Below are 21440 nucleotides of genomic sequence, written 5' to 3'. Positions count from 1 at the left end.
TAGTCAGGCCATGGAATAGCCTAGAAAGTGATGTGGTGGAGGCAGGAACCATACATAGTTTTAAGGCGAGGTATGATAGAGCTCATGGGGCAGGGAGAGAGAGGACCTAGTAGCAATCAGCGAAGAGGCGGGGCCAGGAGCTGTGAATCGACCCCTGAAACCACAAATAGGTGAGTACAAATAGGTGAGTACACACACAAACATAGCTTCCGTTGGCCAAGACGTCACATTCCATGCCCTGAAAAGTGGTTAGTTAGTTTAATACCTTTATTATGCACCCCATACCCATCCTGTGGGCGGTAGTCAAAAGATTACAAAGGTACATAATGGGTCCAGGGACTGGACCCCAAAGTTATGATAGCTGAACTAGTTACAAAGGTAATGAACTCCAGGTAGATCTGTTCACAATCATGGCAAGTTACAGAGGTAATGAATCAGCCTCACTCCTATACATGGTTACAGTCATGAACAAATTACAAAATAATGAACCACTGATACGTCCACATCTGGTCACAATTGTAATGAGTTATAAATACAAATATTAAGTGGATCATACACCCACACTAGCGCGCGCGCACACACATACACACACTGACGAGGGCACACGCACAGACATATGCACACGAGCGTACAAATATATGCATACACACAAGCACGCACACCCACACACACACGCACACACACACCCACACACACACCCACACCCACACACCCACACCCACACACCCACACCCACACACACCCTCACACACACCCACACACCCACACCCACACACCCACACCCACACACACCCTCACACACACACCCACACACACACACACACACACACACACACACACACACACACACACACACACACACACACACACACACACACACACACACACACACACATGGTAATGCATTATTTACAGCTAGCAAAGTCAGGGTATTTCTCCAGAATGGTCTGTAATATGCCACTGTGGATAAAATACTTTGCCATTTCTTGAACATTTCTGAGTGAGTTGTTTCTAAATTCATTAATATGATCACACTCCAGTACATAATGACGCAAGGTGTGACAATAGTCCATCTGGCAAAGTTTACATTTCGTTTGGTCTACATCTGGTGGTGGTGATTTAACCTGCCAAAGATACTTGTAACCCAGCCGGAGCCGGGCAGTAGTGACATCCAAGAGTCTGCTTATCTTGTTGGATGCACCATAGACATGTGGCTCCTCCTGCATGATGGAATGATGATAGATGGACTGACTTGTGTCAATCTCCCTAAGTTCATTTGAAGTTCTTTTCGTATTATTGTTCTCAAACTGCTAACTGACAACCCAAGATTGTAATCTACCCCCTCTTTGAAAGCATACAGCTTAGCCAATTTATCAGTTCTATCATGCATCTGAAGACCAATGTGAGATGGAATCCACAGCATGTGCACTCTGACTCCACTGTCCACAATCTTACCATACCTATGTCTGGCTTCTGACACAAGCATGCCACAATTTATACTTAATGAGTTGAGAGAATTTATGGATGACAGAGAATCAGTTACAATTAAAGTGTCAACCTTAGATACATGGACGCATTTGAGTGCAAGGAGTATGGCAAACAGTTCTGTTTGAAGGGTAGAGGCACAGTTATTGATGCGTGCTCCAATTTCTTTATGAGAGCCATCACTCTGTATGACAACAGCAGCACTACCAGCTGCACCAGTGGACTGGTGAACAGAACCGTCAACGTAAATAATTTGTGAAAGAGTGTTCTGTGTGACTAAGTTATCGATACAGCTTAAGGCATCATGTTTGAGAAGTGGGATGCGTATTATCCTTGTAAGTGTGGGTGAGCAGAGGCACGTGACTCACATGGTTATCACATGGAAAAGCACCCGGCGCCTTGCTGAGAATTATTATAATCATGGGGAAGCGCTAAACCCGTAGGATTATACAGCGCCTGTGGGGGGGAAGGTGAAAAGTATTCAGGCTTAATTAAGGGAATTGGAGCACAGATCCAATTCCCTAGATCAAGAGCCCCTCACCAGCGTCAAGGAATCTCCCTTGAGGGGTGCCTCGCTGAGAAGACTGCCATGTTGAGCTCTGTTCATCACGGTTGGCTAATATTCAGGGATAACCCAAGAAAGACAAATAGTGTACAGGTGGAATTCCTTTGGGGTACTTAGGCCCTCTTCCAGGGTGTGATACACAGCAGCTGACTAATTTCACGTATCCACTGTAAAGTTAACATGGGTAGCTGGTGTTAACATTTGTCATAGGTCTCGTCCCGCCCTTAATTAAAACCTAGACCTTAAGACCATGGTGCAGTTAATACATCTTGTGCTTATAGTATTTTACTACACTAAAATACAGGAACAGTAAACACAGTTCTTTTATTGTTTTTATTATCAAACTGGTTATTTCATTATATAAGCCACACTTTATCCCCTGGTATACGAATATTACAATAATAATATAGCACTCCATAAACAAGTTATAATTTGCCTTAATCACTGATGGTTGTTAGTCTACAGTTAAAGATACATTTGACAATGTAATTTTGTTTATTAAATTATATAGAGTTGATCAAAACATGACATAACAGCAGAACAATGATACTCATGCAATTCCTGTTTGTAATGTACCTGTGACTCACTTCTGCACTATATATAACAACAAAACCTTCTCTTATGGCCACAACACTACCAGTGAACCTTCCAAGGGATGATGAGTTCCCTTGATGCTTGTGAAGAGCGTTGGAGAAAGGAGCTACACTTCCTCAGGTGAAACCTGATTACCTCCCATTCCCCAGGTGCTGCATGAATATAATAGTAACTAAGAGGACGCACAAATGTGTGATTGTGGTAGTCAGGACCAGCCGACTCTAAGCTTAACTTTAGAACTCGTGGCTACACATTAACATTAATTCCTTCGTGTATTGTGCATTTTCTGATGCACATTTATCCTTGCTGATTAAAAAAAATTAACTTAGAAGCTATGAGTGTTATTAATAAATACTGTGTTGTACTCAGAAATAGGGATCCCTTGCGGCAAGTCTGTTGACGGTAGCGTAGAATTTTCTTGGGTATCTCTTCTGGATCTGGACGATGAGCCATTTTGCTTCCCTGGCTTGTTCTGGGGTACACAGTCTGGCAGGGCACTCACGTCTCCGGATCAGCTCGGGACCCAAGTCTGTAAGAGCAGTTATACCAGTCATTACCAACTCGTACCTCCTACTTTCACCAATATACACTGTCGCTATGAAAATCTCAAAATATGTATAAACCACTGATAAACACAAACCGGGGAGTAGGTTTTATTTAAGTTTAATGTCCATAAACAAAGTTTTAAATGGCCTTAAGGGCACACAGATGTCATAGGCACATGTAAGTGTAGATTATGTTGTACTGTAGACTGAGGAATCCAGTACAGTGATGCTGGTGAATGCCTTTTTATCTAGGGAATTTGAGTTACTCTCCCATTCCTATGATCAAACCTGATTACCTTATATTTCCAAGGCACTGTCTGACCCCTACGGATCTAGCGTAAGCCAAAGAGAAGAGTGACTTACTGCGCAGGAGCGGAGCATAGGTGTCCGGTAAGTGACATGGACGACCCTCGATGCAAGCCAGAGCTTTGTCAACGGTGTCAGGGTTGTTGAGTGCCACCTCCAGCTCTACCCGTGATGGAATCCTGAAATTTTTTCTTTGTGCCTGGCTACTGTCCACATACATCCACGCCACCACACATAGCACCAACAGTGCACACCGCATCTGTAACCAGATCATAAACTTGTAAATGTATTGTTCATTGTCAGGGTAACTTGCATAGCTATCAGGACTTTGGGGCACAGTCCCTAGACCTATTATGTGTCTCTGTAATCTTTTGCCTACAACCCACACCATGAGTCTGGGGTGCATAACAAACCTATTGAAATAACAACAACAACGACACTAGTCACAAATACTGCATGTTACTACAGGTCATTAGAGGAAATTGATTGGGTAATGGGGGTTTAAAGCCTATCAACGACACAAGGGTCATTAAGGCCGCACCACTAGACAAGAATACTTTATTTTTTAAACTGTGGATTAAAGTAAACTCTCAGCATATATACACTGAGAGAAATACACCCTTCAAGGTATATATATTCTGTGGGAGAAAGTATAAGCTGCATATCCTTAGATATGTTATTATTCACATGGCTACATACCCCGGACAAGAAAAAAGCCCTAAGGGTAAGCATTACACCAAGCATATCACTGAAAGTGCAGATCAGCTGAATATCTGTGTATATACAAGTAGAGATGTGTCTGTCATTGTATATTCACCGACAGGTGTGAATCCCTTATACACCTAGAAGTGTGTATCTATCAGTGTACAAGATATACACCGAAAGGTGTGTAATTACAGTAGTTAGGTTAATATCTTTATTATACACCACATACCCATCCTGTGGGCGGTAGTCACCACATACCCATCCTGTGGGTGGTAGTCACCACATACCCATCCTGTGGGCGGTAGTCACCACATACCCATCCTGTGGGCGGTAGTCACCACATACCCATCCTGTGGGCGGTAGTCACCACATACCCATCCTGCAGGCGGTAGTCACCACATACCCATCCTGTGGGTGGTAGTCACCACATACCCATCCTGTGGGCGGTAGTCAAAATTTTACAGAGGTACATAATGGGTCCAGGGACTGGACCCCACAGTTTTGAGAGTTGAACAAGTTACAAAGGTAATGAACTCCAGGTAGATCTGGTCACAATCATGGCAAGTTACAAAGGTGTGCATCTGTGTACATTCACCGAGGGGTATGTGTGTGAAATTACAACGAGAAGTATGTATATCTGTATATATACCGAGAGTTGTGTATGTCTATATATACATCAGTAATTATGTATCTGCGTAAATACACCGAGAACTGGGTATCTATGTGTAGACACACCGAGAGATGCATCTCTGTCTATATACACAGATACACATCTCTCGGTGTGTATTCCTGTATACATAAGCTACGATGTGTGTCTCAGTGAATACACACCAAGCGGTGCATCAAACCTAATTACCTCCCGTTGCCCAGGCGCTGAATGACTCCTACGGGCTTAGCCCTTCACCCTGAATATGACAAAAGGCAAGAACAAGAAGCAACAACTACGAAGTGCTCAATTAGCAAGGTAGAAGGAACAGTAAGAGACGCAGTCAGTAATGGAGTGGGAGATGACTAGTGAGTGACAGTAGTCGAAATAGTTTTTAAACCCCTGATAAATTGTTAAAACTTGTACGATTAACTGTAACAGATGGGAAGTCATGAGTACAAATTTTGTTCATGTGATTATATGTATGGACATATACACATGTATGGACATATACACATGTATGCACACACATGTACGATAGGAGGGAGGAGGGAGAGAGTAGACCTAGTAGAGACTAGCGAAGAGGCGGGGCCAAGAGCTGTGAATCGTCCCCTGCAACCACAAATAAGTGAGTACAGGTACGCACACACGTGTACACAAGCGAAAAATCATACTGGCAAGAAACGGTCACATTTCAACGTAATAGAAAGTTGTACTAGTAGTGCGTCTAGTGGTGGCACACGCAGCTTTAATGCTGGTTATATATACCTGTAATAATAGTAGTTGTAGCGGGGATAGTAGTAGTCGTAGTAGTCGTAGTAGTAGTAGTAGTAGTAGTAGTAGTAGTAGTAGTGGTAGTAGTAGTAGTAGTAGTAGTAGTAGTAGTAGTAGTAGTAGTAGTAGTAGTAGTAGTAGTAGTCTCGGATAATAATAGTAGTAGTATTATCTCCATCACAGTAGATAGTATGAAGAGCAAATCATACAGCAGTCAGGAGAAAAAGTAAAACCAATTAAGTTGGTAATGTTGGAAAAAACAACAGTAATGACAGCATCAGCAGCAAGAACACTGTTAACAGTAACACTAGAAAGAAAGCATGGTAATAAATAGCACACACACTACAAACAACAACAACAGTGTTTCTGGCTACATGCAGCACCTCGCTGTGCCAACGTTCAGACACTTGCTTTCACTAATGGTGGCCCACCTCTGATTTCCATTCATTGTTCTACATATTCACACTCAGACTCCTCACTTTCGTCATCCTGACGTATTGTGTAAACAAGACGTCACGTGGGTTCGAACTCCCCAGCATTCCGGTTTCAAACCCGCCGCCATTCCGGCTTCAAACCCACCGCCACTCCGGCTTCAAACCCGCCTCAATTCCGGCTTCAAACCCGCCTCCATTCCGGCTTCAAACCCGCCTCCATTCCGGCTTCAAACCCACCGCCATCCCGGCTTCAAACTCGCCATCATTCCGGGTTCGAACCCGGGATAGTCGGGTTCACGTCCACACGCGTATTGACACGAGGATTTTTACTTCGTCTTTACCCTCTTCTCTTTCCTCTTTTTAACTTTATTAACCACTTGGATCAATGGTATAAGAATTACGAGCCCACTGGCACACAAAAATTTAATGATGATTTAATTACCACTATTGAGAGTGTTCTCACAGATCAAGTGGGCAGGAATAGGAAACAAAGACCCTCCACTATAAATAACAAAAACCAATGTAAATACTATAATGATCCACAGCTGCGCAATCTAACACATGCAGCTAGGAGGATTGGTAAAGCATACCGTGAATGTAGAACCCCAGACCTGCTCAGAACGTTCCAAGCTGCACTAACAAATGCAAGGAATAGAAAGGAAGAACTTAGGCAACAGGAATGGGAACAGTTTGTTAGTGGATTAAATAGGTCCACCCCTTTGAGTTTGGCTTGGAAAGGTATAAATAAAATAACCAGGAAAAAGACTGGCAATGTTGCTCATCCCTTTCCTCTTGAAAAAGCTAATGACCTCATAAATGACTGGTCCAAAACATCCAGGCATGAAAACCTTCCATCTCATATTAGAAAAAATTTAGAGAGTACTTCTGAAGAAATGTTGAAACTGATTAATTTTATGAGCCAAAATATTGATGAGAGTGATTGCCTCTTTACCGAGTATGAATTAGATAATGCATTAACCAAAGGTCGATCAACTGCTCCTGGAGAGGATGGTATAACCTATGATATTCTCAGAACTCTAAGGCACGTGCCTGATAACCCTCTGTTGGCACTGTATAATCTCAGTTACATTGAGGGCGTTCTTCCTACTTCCTGGACCAATAGTCTCATTGTGCCTATCCCTAAGCCCCAACAGCCTGATACATTTAGGCCGATCACCTTAACTAGTTGTCTTTGTAAAACTTTTGAAAGAATAATGCTTAACAGACTGTACTATAGAATCAGACATCAACTTTCCCCCTACCTCTATGGGTTCATGAAAGGTAAAAGTGTGCAGAACTGTATTTCCACCTTTCTCACTGCACACACCTCTACTAGTTTTACCACTTTTCTTGATCTAAAATCTGCATTTGATATTGCGAACAGAACCGTTATACTACATGAACTAGCCAAAATGAATATTGGTGATAGCTTACTCTGCTGGATAATAGGATACCTGTCAAATAGAGTATCCTCTGTCCTTTACCAAGGCTTCAGAAGTGATTCTAAAGAAATGTCTTTAGGTACACCGCAGGGAGGAGTTCTTAGTCCCATGCTATTTAATATTCTGATTAATGCTCTCCTAAATGCTCTACCTGCCTCACCTAAACATATAGCTATAAGCTATGCTGATGATATCATGATCCATACAACAGGGCATAAGAAGATGAATATCATTCTTAATGAAGTTCAAGCAATTTGTAATCGACTAGGCCTCATAATATCTTCCTCTAAAACAAAGATATTAACAAGCAAACGACATCCCCCACCCATCTATTTGCAGGGTGAAATCATTAGCTACGTTAAAACTTACAGATATCTTGGTGTAGATGTACCCTTTAACAAATCCACTATACCACAACTAAACAAGAAATGTAAAGCTAGGCTAAATGCTCTCAAAGCTGTTGCTGGCTACAATCCCAACTATGGTGCTAATGTGAGAATCGTGAGAATGATGTACATAGCCTATGTTAGGTCCTTAATTGATTATGCTGCTCCCATGTTGATATTAGCTAGAGAAAGTTCTCTCCGACCCTTGGAGTTAATGCAAAATGAAGCTCTCAGGATTATTCTTGGCTGTCCCAGATCTACAAAAGTTCTTAACATGAGGAAGGAGCTTGGTATTTCTAATCAGTGATAGGATTGTTGAAATTAACACTGTACTCGGTATTAGAATGTTGAGAAACGAACCAGACACTGTCACAGTGAATCTTACCAAGTGTCTAGAGGTAAATACACACAGATCTAAATGGATTGTGAAAACGTGCAATTGCATTAAGTTTTATAACCTGCATGAACTGTATCACTGTAGGCAACAAGAGCATTTCACCCCTCCATGGAAGATGTGTTCATTTAATATCACATACCTACAAGTCCCTCCCAAGAAGCTCATTGCTAGTAATCCCTTCATTAAATCTCTTGTTAGAGCAACTGCTCAAGAAGAAATTTCTCATCTAGCTGGTAGTAATAAGTTATCACAAGTTATATACACTGATGGATCTAAACACGAGTCTTCTGGCAGGGCTGCATCTGCTCTTGTTGCCACCTCCCTAGTTAAGAACGATAATAAATTTGTTGAGTTAGGCATAAGAATTAACAACTGGGCGTCTACACTGCAAACTGAATTGTTTGCAATCCCAATGGCGCTAAAGCTAACCTATGACACTGAGCTTGACTCTGTCATCATTACTGATTCTATGTCATCATTGAAGGCTCTTGACTCATATAATGACTCCAACAACATGCTCATTGGAGAAGCCAGGTATAGATACTCAAAAATTAGGGACAAAGGAATTAATGTACAATTGCTATGGATCCCATCACACATTGGATTACTCCTTCATGATAAAGTTGATATGTTAGCCAAGAAGAGTACCCAGAAGGAGAATGTAGAATATAACTTTGGTATAACTGTGTCTAGCATTAGCAATAATATTAGGAGAGAAGTAAATAATGAAAATGATTGTTATTATAGGAATGCAGTTAGAAGCCTGAGTAGATCTATAACCCACTATGATAACATGAACGTAGATAAGTATGTTTATGGAGCAACTTGCAATGTGAACAGACTGACTGATGTTGTAGTGGCCAGGCTTAGGCTTGGTTACAAGTACTTCTGGCAGTTTGGGAGACACACAGATGATGATCAAACTAAATGTAAATTATGTGATCAGGCATATGGTCACTCTCTTGAACACTATGTGCTTAATTGTCCACTCATTGAGGAATACAGAGACAGACAGTATAATAACCTATGTGACATGTCAAGATATCTTATTAATGAAAATAAGATACCAGATATACTAAGCAAATTTCCTAAATTTGCTTGTAACAGATAAGTGAACTATAGATATGTAGATATAAATCCATATGTATTCCTGTTAACCCTTTGGGGCCTAGTTCCTAGGCCTTTTGTGTATCCATATGCTCTCGCGCTACCGTCCACAGGATGGATATGGGGTGCACAATAAACTAGCCACTTCGGTGGCAAAATCTAATCTAATCTTTCATGAATTATATTTAGTGAAATACTAAATCCGTGTAGGTTGTTTAGGGCAAGAAATAGTGAATGTTCGACCTCTGACTGCTGATCGTGCCATGGTCAGGCACCTGATGACTGCTTTAGTGGTACAGTGGTGCAGGTGTGGGAATGCACCATCATGGTGCAGGTGTGGGAATGTACCATCATGGTGCAGGTGTGGGAATGTACCATCATGGTGCAGGTGTGGGAATGTACCATCATAACGCTGTGAATTACAATAGCTTTGCTTTCTCAGTCAGGTTGTGTACTCGTGTTGTGAATAGTAACTAGATGGGTAATTATTTGCGCTAGTATATTCACGAAGAAGCGCTAAACCTGTAAACCCACCGAAGTGCGCTACACGCGCTTACCCATCTAGCTACTGACTGCTAAACCAGAGTTCAACCTGAGTGAACTAGGTGCACCGGTACAGGTAAGTAAGGCACGACGCCATCTCTGCTTTGAGAGTCGTGGGAGCCTCAAATACAGCAGCGACTTGAGTGTGTTTCAAACACGGCGGTGGTCACGTTTACCCTGGGCAAGTATCACTCCCACCGCTTAAAATAGCCTTTATCACTACACTCACCGAGGAGTCGCTTCTCCAATCTTCCCTCCCTCCCACTCTCTATCGTCTGCCACTCCACACCTCCCTTTCTACACTCGTTACCCACACTCCACCTATCATTACAGAACGTCTAATTTTAACAAACTATATAGAAGACGGTCTCCTCCACAGTTTCCATCTGCTACTAACAACTCCCTAACAGCTTTCACTATACACCTGCCACAACACCATGCTTGTCTAAAATGCAGTAGGCCTACTGGGCCAGTACTAGGAAGGTGCTGCTCACGCAAACATTTTCACTCATTTCTCTGTCCATACCAGCTATGATTTTATTTATACTCCTACTCCATTTGTTCACCTGCCATCTGAATCATACCTGTGGGCAATACTTGCCATTTATACTATACTTGTAGCAAAACCAGTAATCCTGCACAGTACATTAATCCTTCATGGAGAGGTACCTGAACGTTTCTTGATCCAGAGAGTTGTAACTACCCTCCTCTTACTACAACGCTTGAAGAATGGACTACATTTCACTTTCTAATGACGACGTTATCGTTATGCGGATGTTTGACGTTGATGAAGTGAAAGGACACTTCTCTTCATCTCCACCAGAGGACACCATCACTTCCCCCCGCCACCCTCCTCTACCTTCCAGTGATCCAAGGAAAACATTCTCTCAACACCCTAAGAATATTAAATGGAAGTAAATTTGCCAAGGGGGATTGGAGACGAGGTGTGAATTTGCGTCATAATTGTTGGCGAGGTATAGGCAGAGGTTTGAAGTTGGAAGTGCTAAACCCGTAGAGGCCACACAGCGCCTGGGGAATGGAAGGTAATCAAGTTTGATCAGGTTTTGTTCCTTGGGTCAAGACCCATAGACCCTTCAGAATCGTCAAGCAGCTTATGTTGGATCCCTCGGCAGGAAAGTGAGAGGCATTAAAGTGAGAGGCCGGAAGTGAGAGGCAGTACGAAGATGCAGCCTTGGTAGCTTGTGAGAGTTATTGTCTCTTATACAGTGACAATCAGTGTAGTCTGTGTTGGCTCTCACACACTAAAACTACTATCAAGGTTGCACACTATACCTGGAGTATATCTGGAGGGTATTTTGGGGGTCAACGCCCCCGCAGCCCGGTCTATGCCCATGCCTCGCCTGGTCATGCCTAGAGTATACCTGGAGGGGGTTTCGGGAGTTAACACCCCAGCGGCCCTGTCTATGACCAGGCCTCGTGGTGGATCAGGGCCATATCAACCAGGCTGTTACTGCTGGCCGCACGTAAGTCGACGTACGAACCACAGCCCGGCTGGTCAGGTACTGACTTTAGGTGCCTGTCCAGCTGCCTCTTGAAGACAGCCAGGGGTCTACTGGTAATCCCCATTATGTATGCTGAGAGGCAGTTGAACAGTTTTGGGACCCTGGCACTTATTGTGTTGTCTCTTGGCTTACTCGTGGCGCCCCCGCTTTTCATTGGGTGGAGGGAGGGAGTGTTGCATTGCCTGCCGAGTCTTTTGTTTTCGTAGGGAATGATTTCCGTGTGCAGATTTGGGACTAGCCCCTCTAGGATTTTCCAGGTGTATATTATCAATGATCTTCCAAGGAGAACTAATGAGGGGACTTCAACCGTTCCCAGTAATTAAGGTGTTTTATCGTACTTTTACGTGCCGTGAAAGCTCTCTATATTCTCCAAGTCTGAAGTTGCGCCAGCCTTGAAAGGTGCCGTTAGTGTAAAACAATATTCCAACCTGGAGAGAACAAGTGATCTGGAGAGAATCATCATGGACTTGGCATCTCTAGTTGTGAATATGGATAAAACTTAACAAACAATAATTTAACAAGAAAGATCAAGGTAAATTCATTATGGTTCTCGCCCTCGTGTTTTCTTCTTTATTATTAAAGAACTTCAGTGACACACTCAGAAGATCACTGATATGCCAGTCAAGGCTGAGATTACTACTGAAAGTCTGCAGGGACTTGATGCCAGGGTCGTGGTTCTTCAGTGGCACCACACAATACTCCCATACCATACCTCACTCCATGGACACCTCCACGCTCTCTCTCTCTCTCTCTCTCTCTCTCTCTCTCTCTAGTAACTACAGTGATTGTGATATATCACTTAGTGGAAATCAACTCTGGTTTCTTGATACAGGATATTGGAGCTACTCTCTGTCTCTCTCTTTCCTTTGTTGGATCAGACCTGAGTATATTCCATATTTATTTATCACTGAAACAGTGAGTACTTTCAGAGTACGGCTGTCTCAACCAAGTACTTCCACAGTACGGCTGTCTCAACCAAGTACTTCCATAGTACGGCTGTCTCAACCAAGTACTTCCATAGTACGGCTGTCTCAACCAAGTACTTCCACAGTACGGCTGTCTCAACCAAGTACTTCCATAGTACGGCTGTCTCAACCAAGTACTTCCTGGGTACGGCTGTCTCAACCAAGTACTTCCATAGTACGGCTGTCTCAACCAAGTACTTCCTGGGTACGGCTGTCTCAAGCAAGTACTTCCTGAGTACGGCTGTCTCAACCAAGTACTTCCTGAGTACGGCTGTCTCAACCAAGTAATTCTAGAGAGGCACTTTCTCTGCCAAAAAGTTATATCATTGCCTCGTTTAAAATTAAGCGATCTTAAAGATGGTATCCTGAGTTATTAACCGAGGATAATCCAGCTAGATGGCTTATATATACTGCGCACCTTCACTAGGAGGAGACCAACAACAATCCATTAGCAATTAGGTACCTTCTTGCCGCTGGGTCAATAAGATAAGCAGGTGACAAGGAAGTTTGCTCATACCTTCCACTCAGCCCGAGAATCATCTCAGTTCAATTTGGTTGTGAGCCGACCACTGTACAACTGAGCTACAACACCATCTGGTTGACAAATCTCCAACAAACTGAGCTGTACACTCCTCCACACTTTACTATTCCTGATAGTGACTCTGGAGCCGGCGAACGACTGGCCATCTGAAGCCCTCGCTTTCCCTGTATTATGAATGGAAAATATTGTCTATTTAAAGTTTATATATAAAAAAAGCGAAAACACCCACACCTGGCCGGATACTTTCCCTAGGCCAGGTGTACCCACAGTAGAGAGGCACCACACCTGTCAGGGTGTGGTGCAGTAGTCTTGAAACAATGTTTCCATTAATGTTCCCTCTCTCTCCCTTCTTCAAGCTAAATATTATTATAAGCTGCACCAATTCACTCAAAAAACCTTAGTCATGACCTTTCCATGCCAGGGAAGCCACTGATGCAGGAGTGTCCATTTTTATTATACAAAAAAAGTCCCCGGCAGAACAAGGGAGGCGCCACACTGTCTGGCCTGGCATTAACTCCCCAGGAGAAACTGTCTGTCGAAAGTGAAACCCAAGTCTGGCCAGTGTTAGTGAACCCTTGGCTAGCGCTAGTGAACCCATGACTGGCGCTAGTAAACCCAAGACTGGAGCTACTTATTAAATTCACCTAGAACCTGAGCGTATAATAACGGGTACAATGTCACAGGTATGCGGTGTGTTGAAAGTAAACTGAAGAAGCTGCAGGAGAGCGTTGAAGACCAGGAAAAAGAAAACAGTTTACGCCTCACACTGACGAGAGTCATACTCTCCACCAGGTGCCATGATGCCGCTACCATCATGTACTCTATTAACCATAACCACCGCAGAGAGAGAGAGAGACAGAGAGAGAGAGACAGAGACAGAGAGAGAGAGACAACGATAATGATAATAATAATGACAGTGGTCACGCTGTACAGATTTCGTAAGTTACTATTTTCGATAAGTTCTAAACCCATGTGAGTTTGTCAGCTCAGGGAGTGGTGGAGGTTCGATCCTACGTCCGATAAGTAAAGGGGAAGTGAATGAAGGGAAGGAGGGGAAAGGGAAGGGAAGGAAGGGGGAGAAAAGGGAAGGAAGGGGGAGAGAAGGGAGAGGGGGGGGAAAGGTGCTATCATCACAGTAACATCTGGGTGATGTTCCCAAGGTCTGGTACTGGACCCCTCACTGTTCTTAACATTCGGAAATTAATAATAATAATAATAATAATAATAATAATAATAATAATAATAATAATAATAATAATAATAAGAAGAAGAAGAAGAAGAAGAAGAAGAAGAAGAAGAAGAAGAAGAAGAAAAAAAAAAAGAAGAAGAAAAATAAGAGGAGAGGAGAATGACTAGTTACAAGAAGACCTGAAGACAGTCTGGTATAAACCTGGGTAACAGATGCCAAAAAATTAGTTTGGAAAGACACGTAAACAAACACTATGACATATTAGCAAACGTTTCGCTCTTGGGATCTTGATCACTTCTAACATACAAAGTTTAAAAATAACAGTATATATACAGACAGAGAGTCGAGAGTGACACACTGTGACCTGAAAAGTGACATTTTTGAGATGAGGTCAGGTAGACAATGAGGTCACGTGACTCCTCTGTTGTGAGGAAGCTGCTGCTTTTATAATGTTAGTGCTTGTTTAAGTGTGTTTCTAAAACCAAGACCTGAAGAGCCTGCAGGAGTGATCAGACAAGTTGCTACTGGTGTTCAGTCCAAAGAAATGCAAAGTAAGAACGCAAACAAAGTGCGAACCAAAAGAGAAAGAACTACGAAGAGTGTGCGAGTAGAAGGGTCTGGGAGTGAGCTTTACGCCGAGCATATTCCCCAGGTACACATGCACCCTTAACACTGGCACAGCATGCAAGGTAGACAACGAAGACTCAACACACATTACACTACGTAAGTCCCACTTTAAGTGTCAGCACTAACATTGTGCACACCTGTACAGAGTATACTCGGAATGTATATCATAGGTAAAATATACCGACAACTTTATGAATAAGATTATGCGCTCTATGTCATTTACTGAGATGAAAATATGTTCTTTATAAATGTCACAAACGACACAGTGTGTCTAAACTATGTAGAAAGTCTTAGATATTTAAATATAACAAACTTAGAAGAGAAAAGAACCAGGGGAGACATGATAACGATATACAAGATACTAAGATGATTAAACAGAGCAGACAAGGGCATACTTTGTGAAACAAGAAGCACAGGGGCATAAAGGATTGGCAGAGGCTAAAAAACAGATGAGTTAAAGGGATCTTAGGAAACACTTCTTCAGCCATTGGGTGGTAAACAAGTGGAAAGTGCTACAAAAAGGTTTGACAAAACCCATGAACCAGTAATATCGGCTAACTGAAGATCAAGAAGAGGGCCAAGAGCTGAGTCTCGACCCCCGTAAAGACTATTAGATTTTGCCACCGAAGTGGCTAGTTTATTGTGCACCCCATATCCATCCTGTGGAAGGTAGCACAAGAGCATATGGATACAGAAAAGGCCTAGGAACTAGGCCCCAAAAGGGTTAACAGGTGTACATATGGGTTTTTATTTATCTATATATCTACAGTTCACTTATCTGTTACAAGCAAATTTAGGAAATTTGCTTAGTATTTCTGGTATCTTATTTACATTAATAAGATATCTTGACATGTCACATAGGTTATTATACTGTCTGTCTCTGTATTCCTCAATAAGTGGACAATTAAGCACATAGTGTTCAAGAGAGTGACCATATGCCTGATCACATAATTTACATTTAGTTTGATCATCATCTGTGTGTCTCCCAAACTGCCAGAAGTACTTGTAACCAAGCCTAAGCCTGGCCACTACAACATCAGTCAGTCTGTTCACATTGCAAGTTGCTCCATAAACATACTTATCCACGTTCATGTTATCATAGTGGGTTATAGATCTACTCAGGCTTCTAACTGCATTCCTATAACAATCATTTTCATTATTTACTTCTCTCCTAATATTATTCCTAATGCTAGACACAGTTATACCAAAGTTATATTCTACATTCTCCTTCTGGGTACTCTTCTTGGCTAACATATCAACTTTATCATGAAGGAGTAATCCAATGTATGATGGGATCCATAGCAATTATACATTAATTCCTTTGTCCCTGATTTTTGAGTATCTACACCTGGCTTCTCCAATGAGCATGTTGTTGGAGTCATTATATGAGTCAAGAGCCTTCAATGACGACATAGAATCAGTAATGATGATAGAGTCAAGCTCAGTGTCATAGGTTAACTTTAGCACCATTAGGATTGCAAACAATTCAGTTTGCAGTGTAGATGCCCAGTTGTTAATTCTTATGCCTAACTCAACAAATTTATTATCGTTCTTAACTAGGGAGGTGGCAACAAGAGCAGATGCAGCCCTGCCAGAAGACTCCTGTTAAGACGACTGTGAACACAGACCCTCAGGAGACCTGATCGGGACAGCAACTAGTGATCCTCGTGAACTCTGGATCTATGGATCCTACACCAGACGTATAAGTCGCTTCAGGAGGCGTGTGCATTGTCCTGGGAGATATGTGCGTTGTGCAGCAGGCGACGCATCATCAAGAAGCCAGGCACGACGCATGTCGTGTGGGAGCGACTTTCTCTGCAGATGGTGTCAGCTTTACCGAGGGAGACCATCACACTAGTTTCACCTTCCTTACGTTATCCAGAGGAAAGGTGGGGGGCACCTGGGGCAGTGGGGGATGGGGACGGGGGAGAGAGAGCGAGGGGAAGGAACACGAAGGAGAAGGAAGAGAGAGTGACTGGGGAAAGGAACACGTGGGGGAGAAAGAGAGAGAGAGAGAGAGAGAGAGAGAGAGAGAGAGAGAGAGAGAGAGAGAGAGAGAGAGAGAGAGAGAGAGAGAGAGAGAGAGAGAGAGAGAGAGAGAGAGAGAGAGAGAGAGAGAGAGAGAGAGAGAGGAAGGATGTGTGGTGATGGCAGGAACAAATCACACATCCTTCACCTTGTAACATTCACATATCACAGTTCTTGGGAATTACATAACAAAAGACGTTAATTATAAATCCTATCCCAACAACCTACAAATAATATGCTAGACACACCGAGCAGAAAAAACAATTCAGAATTCCTTAAACCAACACCACAACCTTGATATTGACTTACCTCGTCTGGAGTATAAGAGGGGAGAAGTAATTCAGAGGACTAGGACTATGTTGCCGTCGTGGCTGCTCAGGCAAGAATGAGTTCCTGCAAGACCTCTTCACCTTATATAGTGCTGACCCTGGAGCTGCCAGGTGTCGCCGCTCCTCACACTCACGGATCCGGTTCACGAAAAAAATTTTCCTCTCTTTAAAAGTTACGCGTTTGAGTGTGCTATGATACGACCAGTGGTGAGGAAGGTGTGTAGCGTCGCCCTGCGCCTGTGTGTGTATCGAAAACTGCAGGTCAGGAGAACATCTCGTGGTCTGGACAGTAACTGGATGGGATATCCAGAAACTATGGAAAGTCTAGAGAACCGCAACAATACTAGTCCAGGAGCCAAGAGGAATGATCTAGGGAAGCTCAAGGAGGTAAACCTCATAATGATGCAAGAGAGGAGAAACAGAGGAGACATGATTACGACGTGCAAGTTACTCGGTAGAGTCGACTGGATAGAAACAGACAGATGGAAACGAGGGAACCGGAGACAGGGAGCAGCAATAGAGGGAAATTTAAATACATAAATGGAAAGCATGACAGGAAGTACTGTGTTGACAGGTGCAACCATCTGCAGGAACAAGAGCTGGAAACAGAGTATAATACACAGTTTGAGGAGTAGGTACAACATGATTGATGAAGCCAGGAATACAGTGAGTCCCCGAGTTGTGAACACAAGAGTGACAATAGGCCAGTAAAAATTTATTTAACTACACTCTAAGCAGATAATTCCTTATTGCAGGAGAGATCGTGTATAACCAGACTTTACTACTGACCTGATGCCCCACTGTGGGTGATAAAGCCCCATTGTGGGTGATAAAGCCCCACTGTGGGTGATAAAGCTCCACTGTGGGTGATAAAGCTCCACTGTGGGTGATAAAGCCCCACTGTGGGTGATAAAGCTCCACTGTGGGTGATAAAGCCCCATTGTGGGTGATAAAGCCCCACTGTGGGTGATAAAGCTCCACTGTGGGTGATAAAGCTCCACTGTGGGTGATAAAGCCCCACTGTGGGTGATAAAGCTCCACTGTGGGTGATAAAGCTCCACTGTGGGTAATAAAACCCCACTGTAGGTAATAAAGCCCCACTGTGGGTGATAAAGCTCCACTCTGGGTGATAAAGCCCCACTGTGGGTGATAAAGCCCCACTGTGGGTGATAAAGCCCCACTGTGGGTGATAAAGCCCCGCTGTGGGTGATAAAGCTCCACTGTGGGTGATAAAGCCCCACTGTGGGTGATAAAGCTCCATTGTGGGTAATAAAACCCCACTGTGGGTAATAAAGCCCCACTGTGGGTGATAAAGCTCCACTGTGGGTGATAAAGCCCCACTGTGGGTGATAAAGCCCCACTGTGGGTGATAACCCCCACTGTGGGTGATAAAGCCACACTGTGGGTGATAAAGCCCCACTGTGGGTGATAACCCCCACTGTGGGTGATAAAGCCCCACTGTGGGTGATAAAGCTCCACTGTGGGTGATAAAGCCCCACTGTGGGTGATAAAGCTCCACTGTGGGTGATAAAGCCCCACTGTGGGTGATAAAGCCCCACTGTGGGTGATAAAGCCCAACTGTGGGTGATAAAGCCCCACTGTGGGTGATAAAGCCCAACTGTGGGTGATAAATCTCCACTGTGGGCGATAAAGCCCCACTGTGGGTGATAAAGCCCCACTGTGGGTGATAAAGCCCCACTGTGGGTGATAAATCTCCACTGTGGGCGATAAAGCCCCACTGTGGGTGATAAAGTCCCACTGTGGGCGATAAAGCTCCACTGTGGGTGATAAAGCTCCACTGTGGGTGATAAAGCACCACTGTGGGTGATAAAGCACCACTGTGGGTGATAAAGCCCCAATGTGGGTGATAAAGCACCACTGTGGGTGATAAAGCACCACTGTGGGTGATAAAGCCCCAATGTGGGTGATAAAGCTCCACTGTGGGTGATAAAGCACCACTGTGGGTGATAAAGCCCCACTGTGGGTGATAAAGCACCACTGTGGGTGATAAAGCCCCAATGTGGGTGATAAAGCTCCACTGTGGGTGATAAAGCACCACTGTGGGTGATAAAGCCCCACTGTGGGTGATAAAGCTCCACTGTGGGTGATAAAGCACCACTGTGGGTGATAAAGCCTCACTGTGGGTGATAAAGCCTCACTGTGGGTGATAAAGCTCCAATGTCGGTGATAAAGCCCCACTGTGGGTGATAAAGCTCCACTGTGGGTGATAAAGCTCCACTGTGGGTGATAAAGCACCACTGTGGGTGATAAAGCCTCACTGTGGGTGATAAAGCCCAACTGTGGGTGATAAAGCTCCACTGTGGGTGATAAAGCCCCAATGTCGGTGATAAAGCCCCACTGTGGGTGATAAAGCTCCACTGTGGGTGATAAAGCCCCAATGTCGGTGATAAAGCCCCACTGTGGGTGATAAAGCTCCACTGTGGGTGATAAAGCCCCAATGTCGGTGATAAAGCCCCACTGTGGGTGATAAAGCCCCAATGTCGGTGATAAAGCCCCACTGTGGGTGATAAAGCTCAATTGTGGGTGATAAAGCTCCACTGTGGGTGATAAAGCCCCAATGTGGGTGATAAAGCCCCACTGTGGGTGATAAAGCCCCAATGTCGGTGATAAAGCCCCAGTGTCGGTGATAAAGCCCCACTGTGGGTGATAAAGCTCCACTGTGGGTGATAAAGCCCCAATGTCGGTGATAAAGCCCCACTGTGGGTGATAAAGCCCCAATGTCGGTGATAAAGCCCCACTGTGGGTGATAAAGCTCCACTGTGGGTGATAAAGCCCCAATGTCGGTGATAAAGCCCCACTGTGGGTGATAAAGCCCCAATGTCGGTGATAAAGCCCCACTGTGGGTGATAAAGCTCCACTGTGGGTGATAAAGCCCCAATGTGGGTGATAAAGCTCAATTGTGGGTGATAAAGCCCCAATGTCGGTGATAAAGCCCCACTGTGGGTGATAAAGCCCCACTGTGGGTGATAAAGCTCCACTGTGGGTGATAAAGCACCACTGTGGGTGATAAAGCTCCACTGTGGGTGATAAAGCTCCACTGTGGGTGATAAAGCCCCAATGTGGGTGATAAAGCTCAATTGTGGGTGATAAAGCCCCAGTGTCGGTGATAAAGCCCCACTGTGGGTGATAAAGCCCCACTGTGGGTGATAAAGCTCCACTGTGGGTGATAAAGCACCACTGTGGGTGATAAAGCTCCACTGTGGGTGATAAAGCTCCACTGTGGGTGATAAAGCCCCAATGTGGGTGATAAAGCTCAATTGTGGGTGATAAAGCCCCAATGTCGGTGATAAAGCCCCACTGTGGGTGATAAAGCCCCACTGTGGGTGATAAAGCCCCACTGTGGGTGATAAAGCACCACTGTGGGTGATAAAGCTCCACTCTGGGTGATAAAGCTCCACTGTGGGTGATAAAGCCCCAATGTGGGTGATAAAGCTCAATTGTGGGTGATAAAGCCCCAATGTCGGTGATAAAGCCCCACTGTGGGTGATAAAGCCCCACTGTGGGTGATAAAGCCCCACTGTGGGTGATAAAGCTACACTGTGGGTGATAAAGCCCCAATGTGGGTGATAAAGCCCCACTGTGGGTGATAAAGCACCACTGTGGGTGATAAAGCTCCACTGTGGGTGATAAAGCCCCAATGTGGGTGATAAAGCTCAATTGTGGGTGATAAAGCCCCAATGTCGGTGATAAAGCCCCACTGTGGGTGATAAAGCCCCACTGTGGGTGATAAAGCTCCACTGTGGGTGATAAAGCTCCACTGTGGGTGATAAAGCCTCACTATGGGTGATAAAGCCCCACTGTGGGTGATAAAGCCCCACTGTGGGTGATAAAGCTCCACTGTGGGTGATAAAGCTCCACTGTGGGTGATAAAGCCTCACTGTGGGTGATAAAGCCCCACTGTGGGTGATAAAGCTCCACTGAATTACTGCTTGTTCTCCTATTGTATTATCTGGCAGGTGAGTAGGAGAACCTGGCAGGTGAGTAGGTGAACTTGGAAGGTAAGTAGGTGAACCTGGCAGGCGAGTCGGTAAACTTGGAAGGTAAGTAGCTGAAACTGGAAGGTGAGTAGGTGAACCTGGCAGGTAAGTAGGTGAACTTGGAAAGCAAGTAGGTGAGCCTGGCAGGTAAGTAGCTGAAATTGGAAGGTGAGTAGGTAAACCTGGCAATTGAGTAGGTGACTTAGAAGGTGAGTAGGTGAACCTGGCAGGTGAGTAGGTGAACTTGGAAGGTGAGTAGATGAACTTGGCAGGTGAGTAGGTGAACCTGGCAATTGAGTAGGTGACTTAGA

The 21440-nt window shown here is 44.1% G+C and overlaps 1 protein-coding gene across 1 annotated transcript; it reads right to left on the bottom strand.

The window, feature by feature from the left end:
* Nucleotides 1–2369: 2369 nt before the first annotated feature.
* On the bottom strand, nucleotides 2370–17266 carry LOC128688875 (uncharacterized). The gene is made up of 3 exons (XM_053776894.2): nucleotides 17112–17266; nucleotides 3553–3754; nucleotides 2370–3173 (listed from the first exon to the last, which is right to left on the bottom strand). The coding sequence occupies exons 2-3, from the start codon at nucleotides 3752–3754 to the stop codon at nucleotides 3010–3012; spliced, it is 366 nt and encodes a 121-aa protein (XP_053632869.1). The 5' UTR covers nucleotides 17112–17266; the 3' UTR covers nucleotides 2370–3009.
* Nucleotides 17267–21440: the final 4174 nt, after the last annotated feature.

The sequence above is a fragment of the Cherax quadricarinatus genome, chromosome 16 (assembly GCF_038502225.1).
Source record: "Cherax quadricarinatus isolate ZL_2023a chromosome 16, ASM3850222v1, whole genome shotgun sequence".
Lineage (NCBI taxonomy): Eukaryota > Metazoa > Arthropoda > Malacostraca > Decapoda > Parastacidae > Cherax > Cherax quadricarinatus.
This window is presented reverse-complemented; position numbering and strand designations above follow the sequence as displayed.

Bases quoted from the DNA above. Each gene is read 5' to 3' on its own strand.
- LOC128688875 (XM_053776894.2), bottom strand. From the start codon at position 3,754: ATGCGGTGTGCACTGTTGGTGCTATGTGTGGTGGCGTGGATGTATGTG. The intron at 3,174-3,552 runs GTAAGTCACTCT...CTGCTCTTACAG, and splicing joins CTATGCTCCGCTCCTGCGCA to ACTTGGGTCCCGAGCTGATC.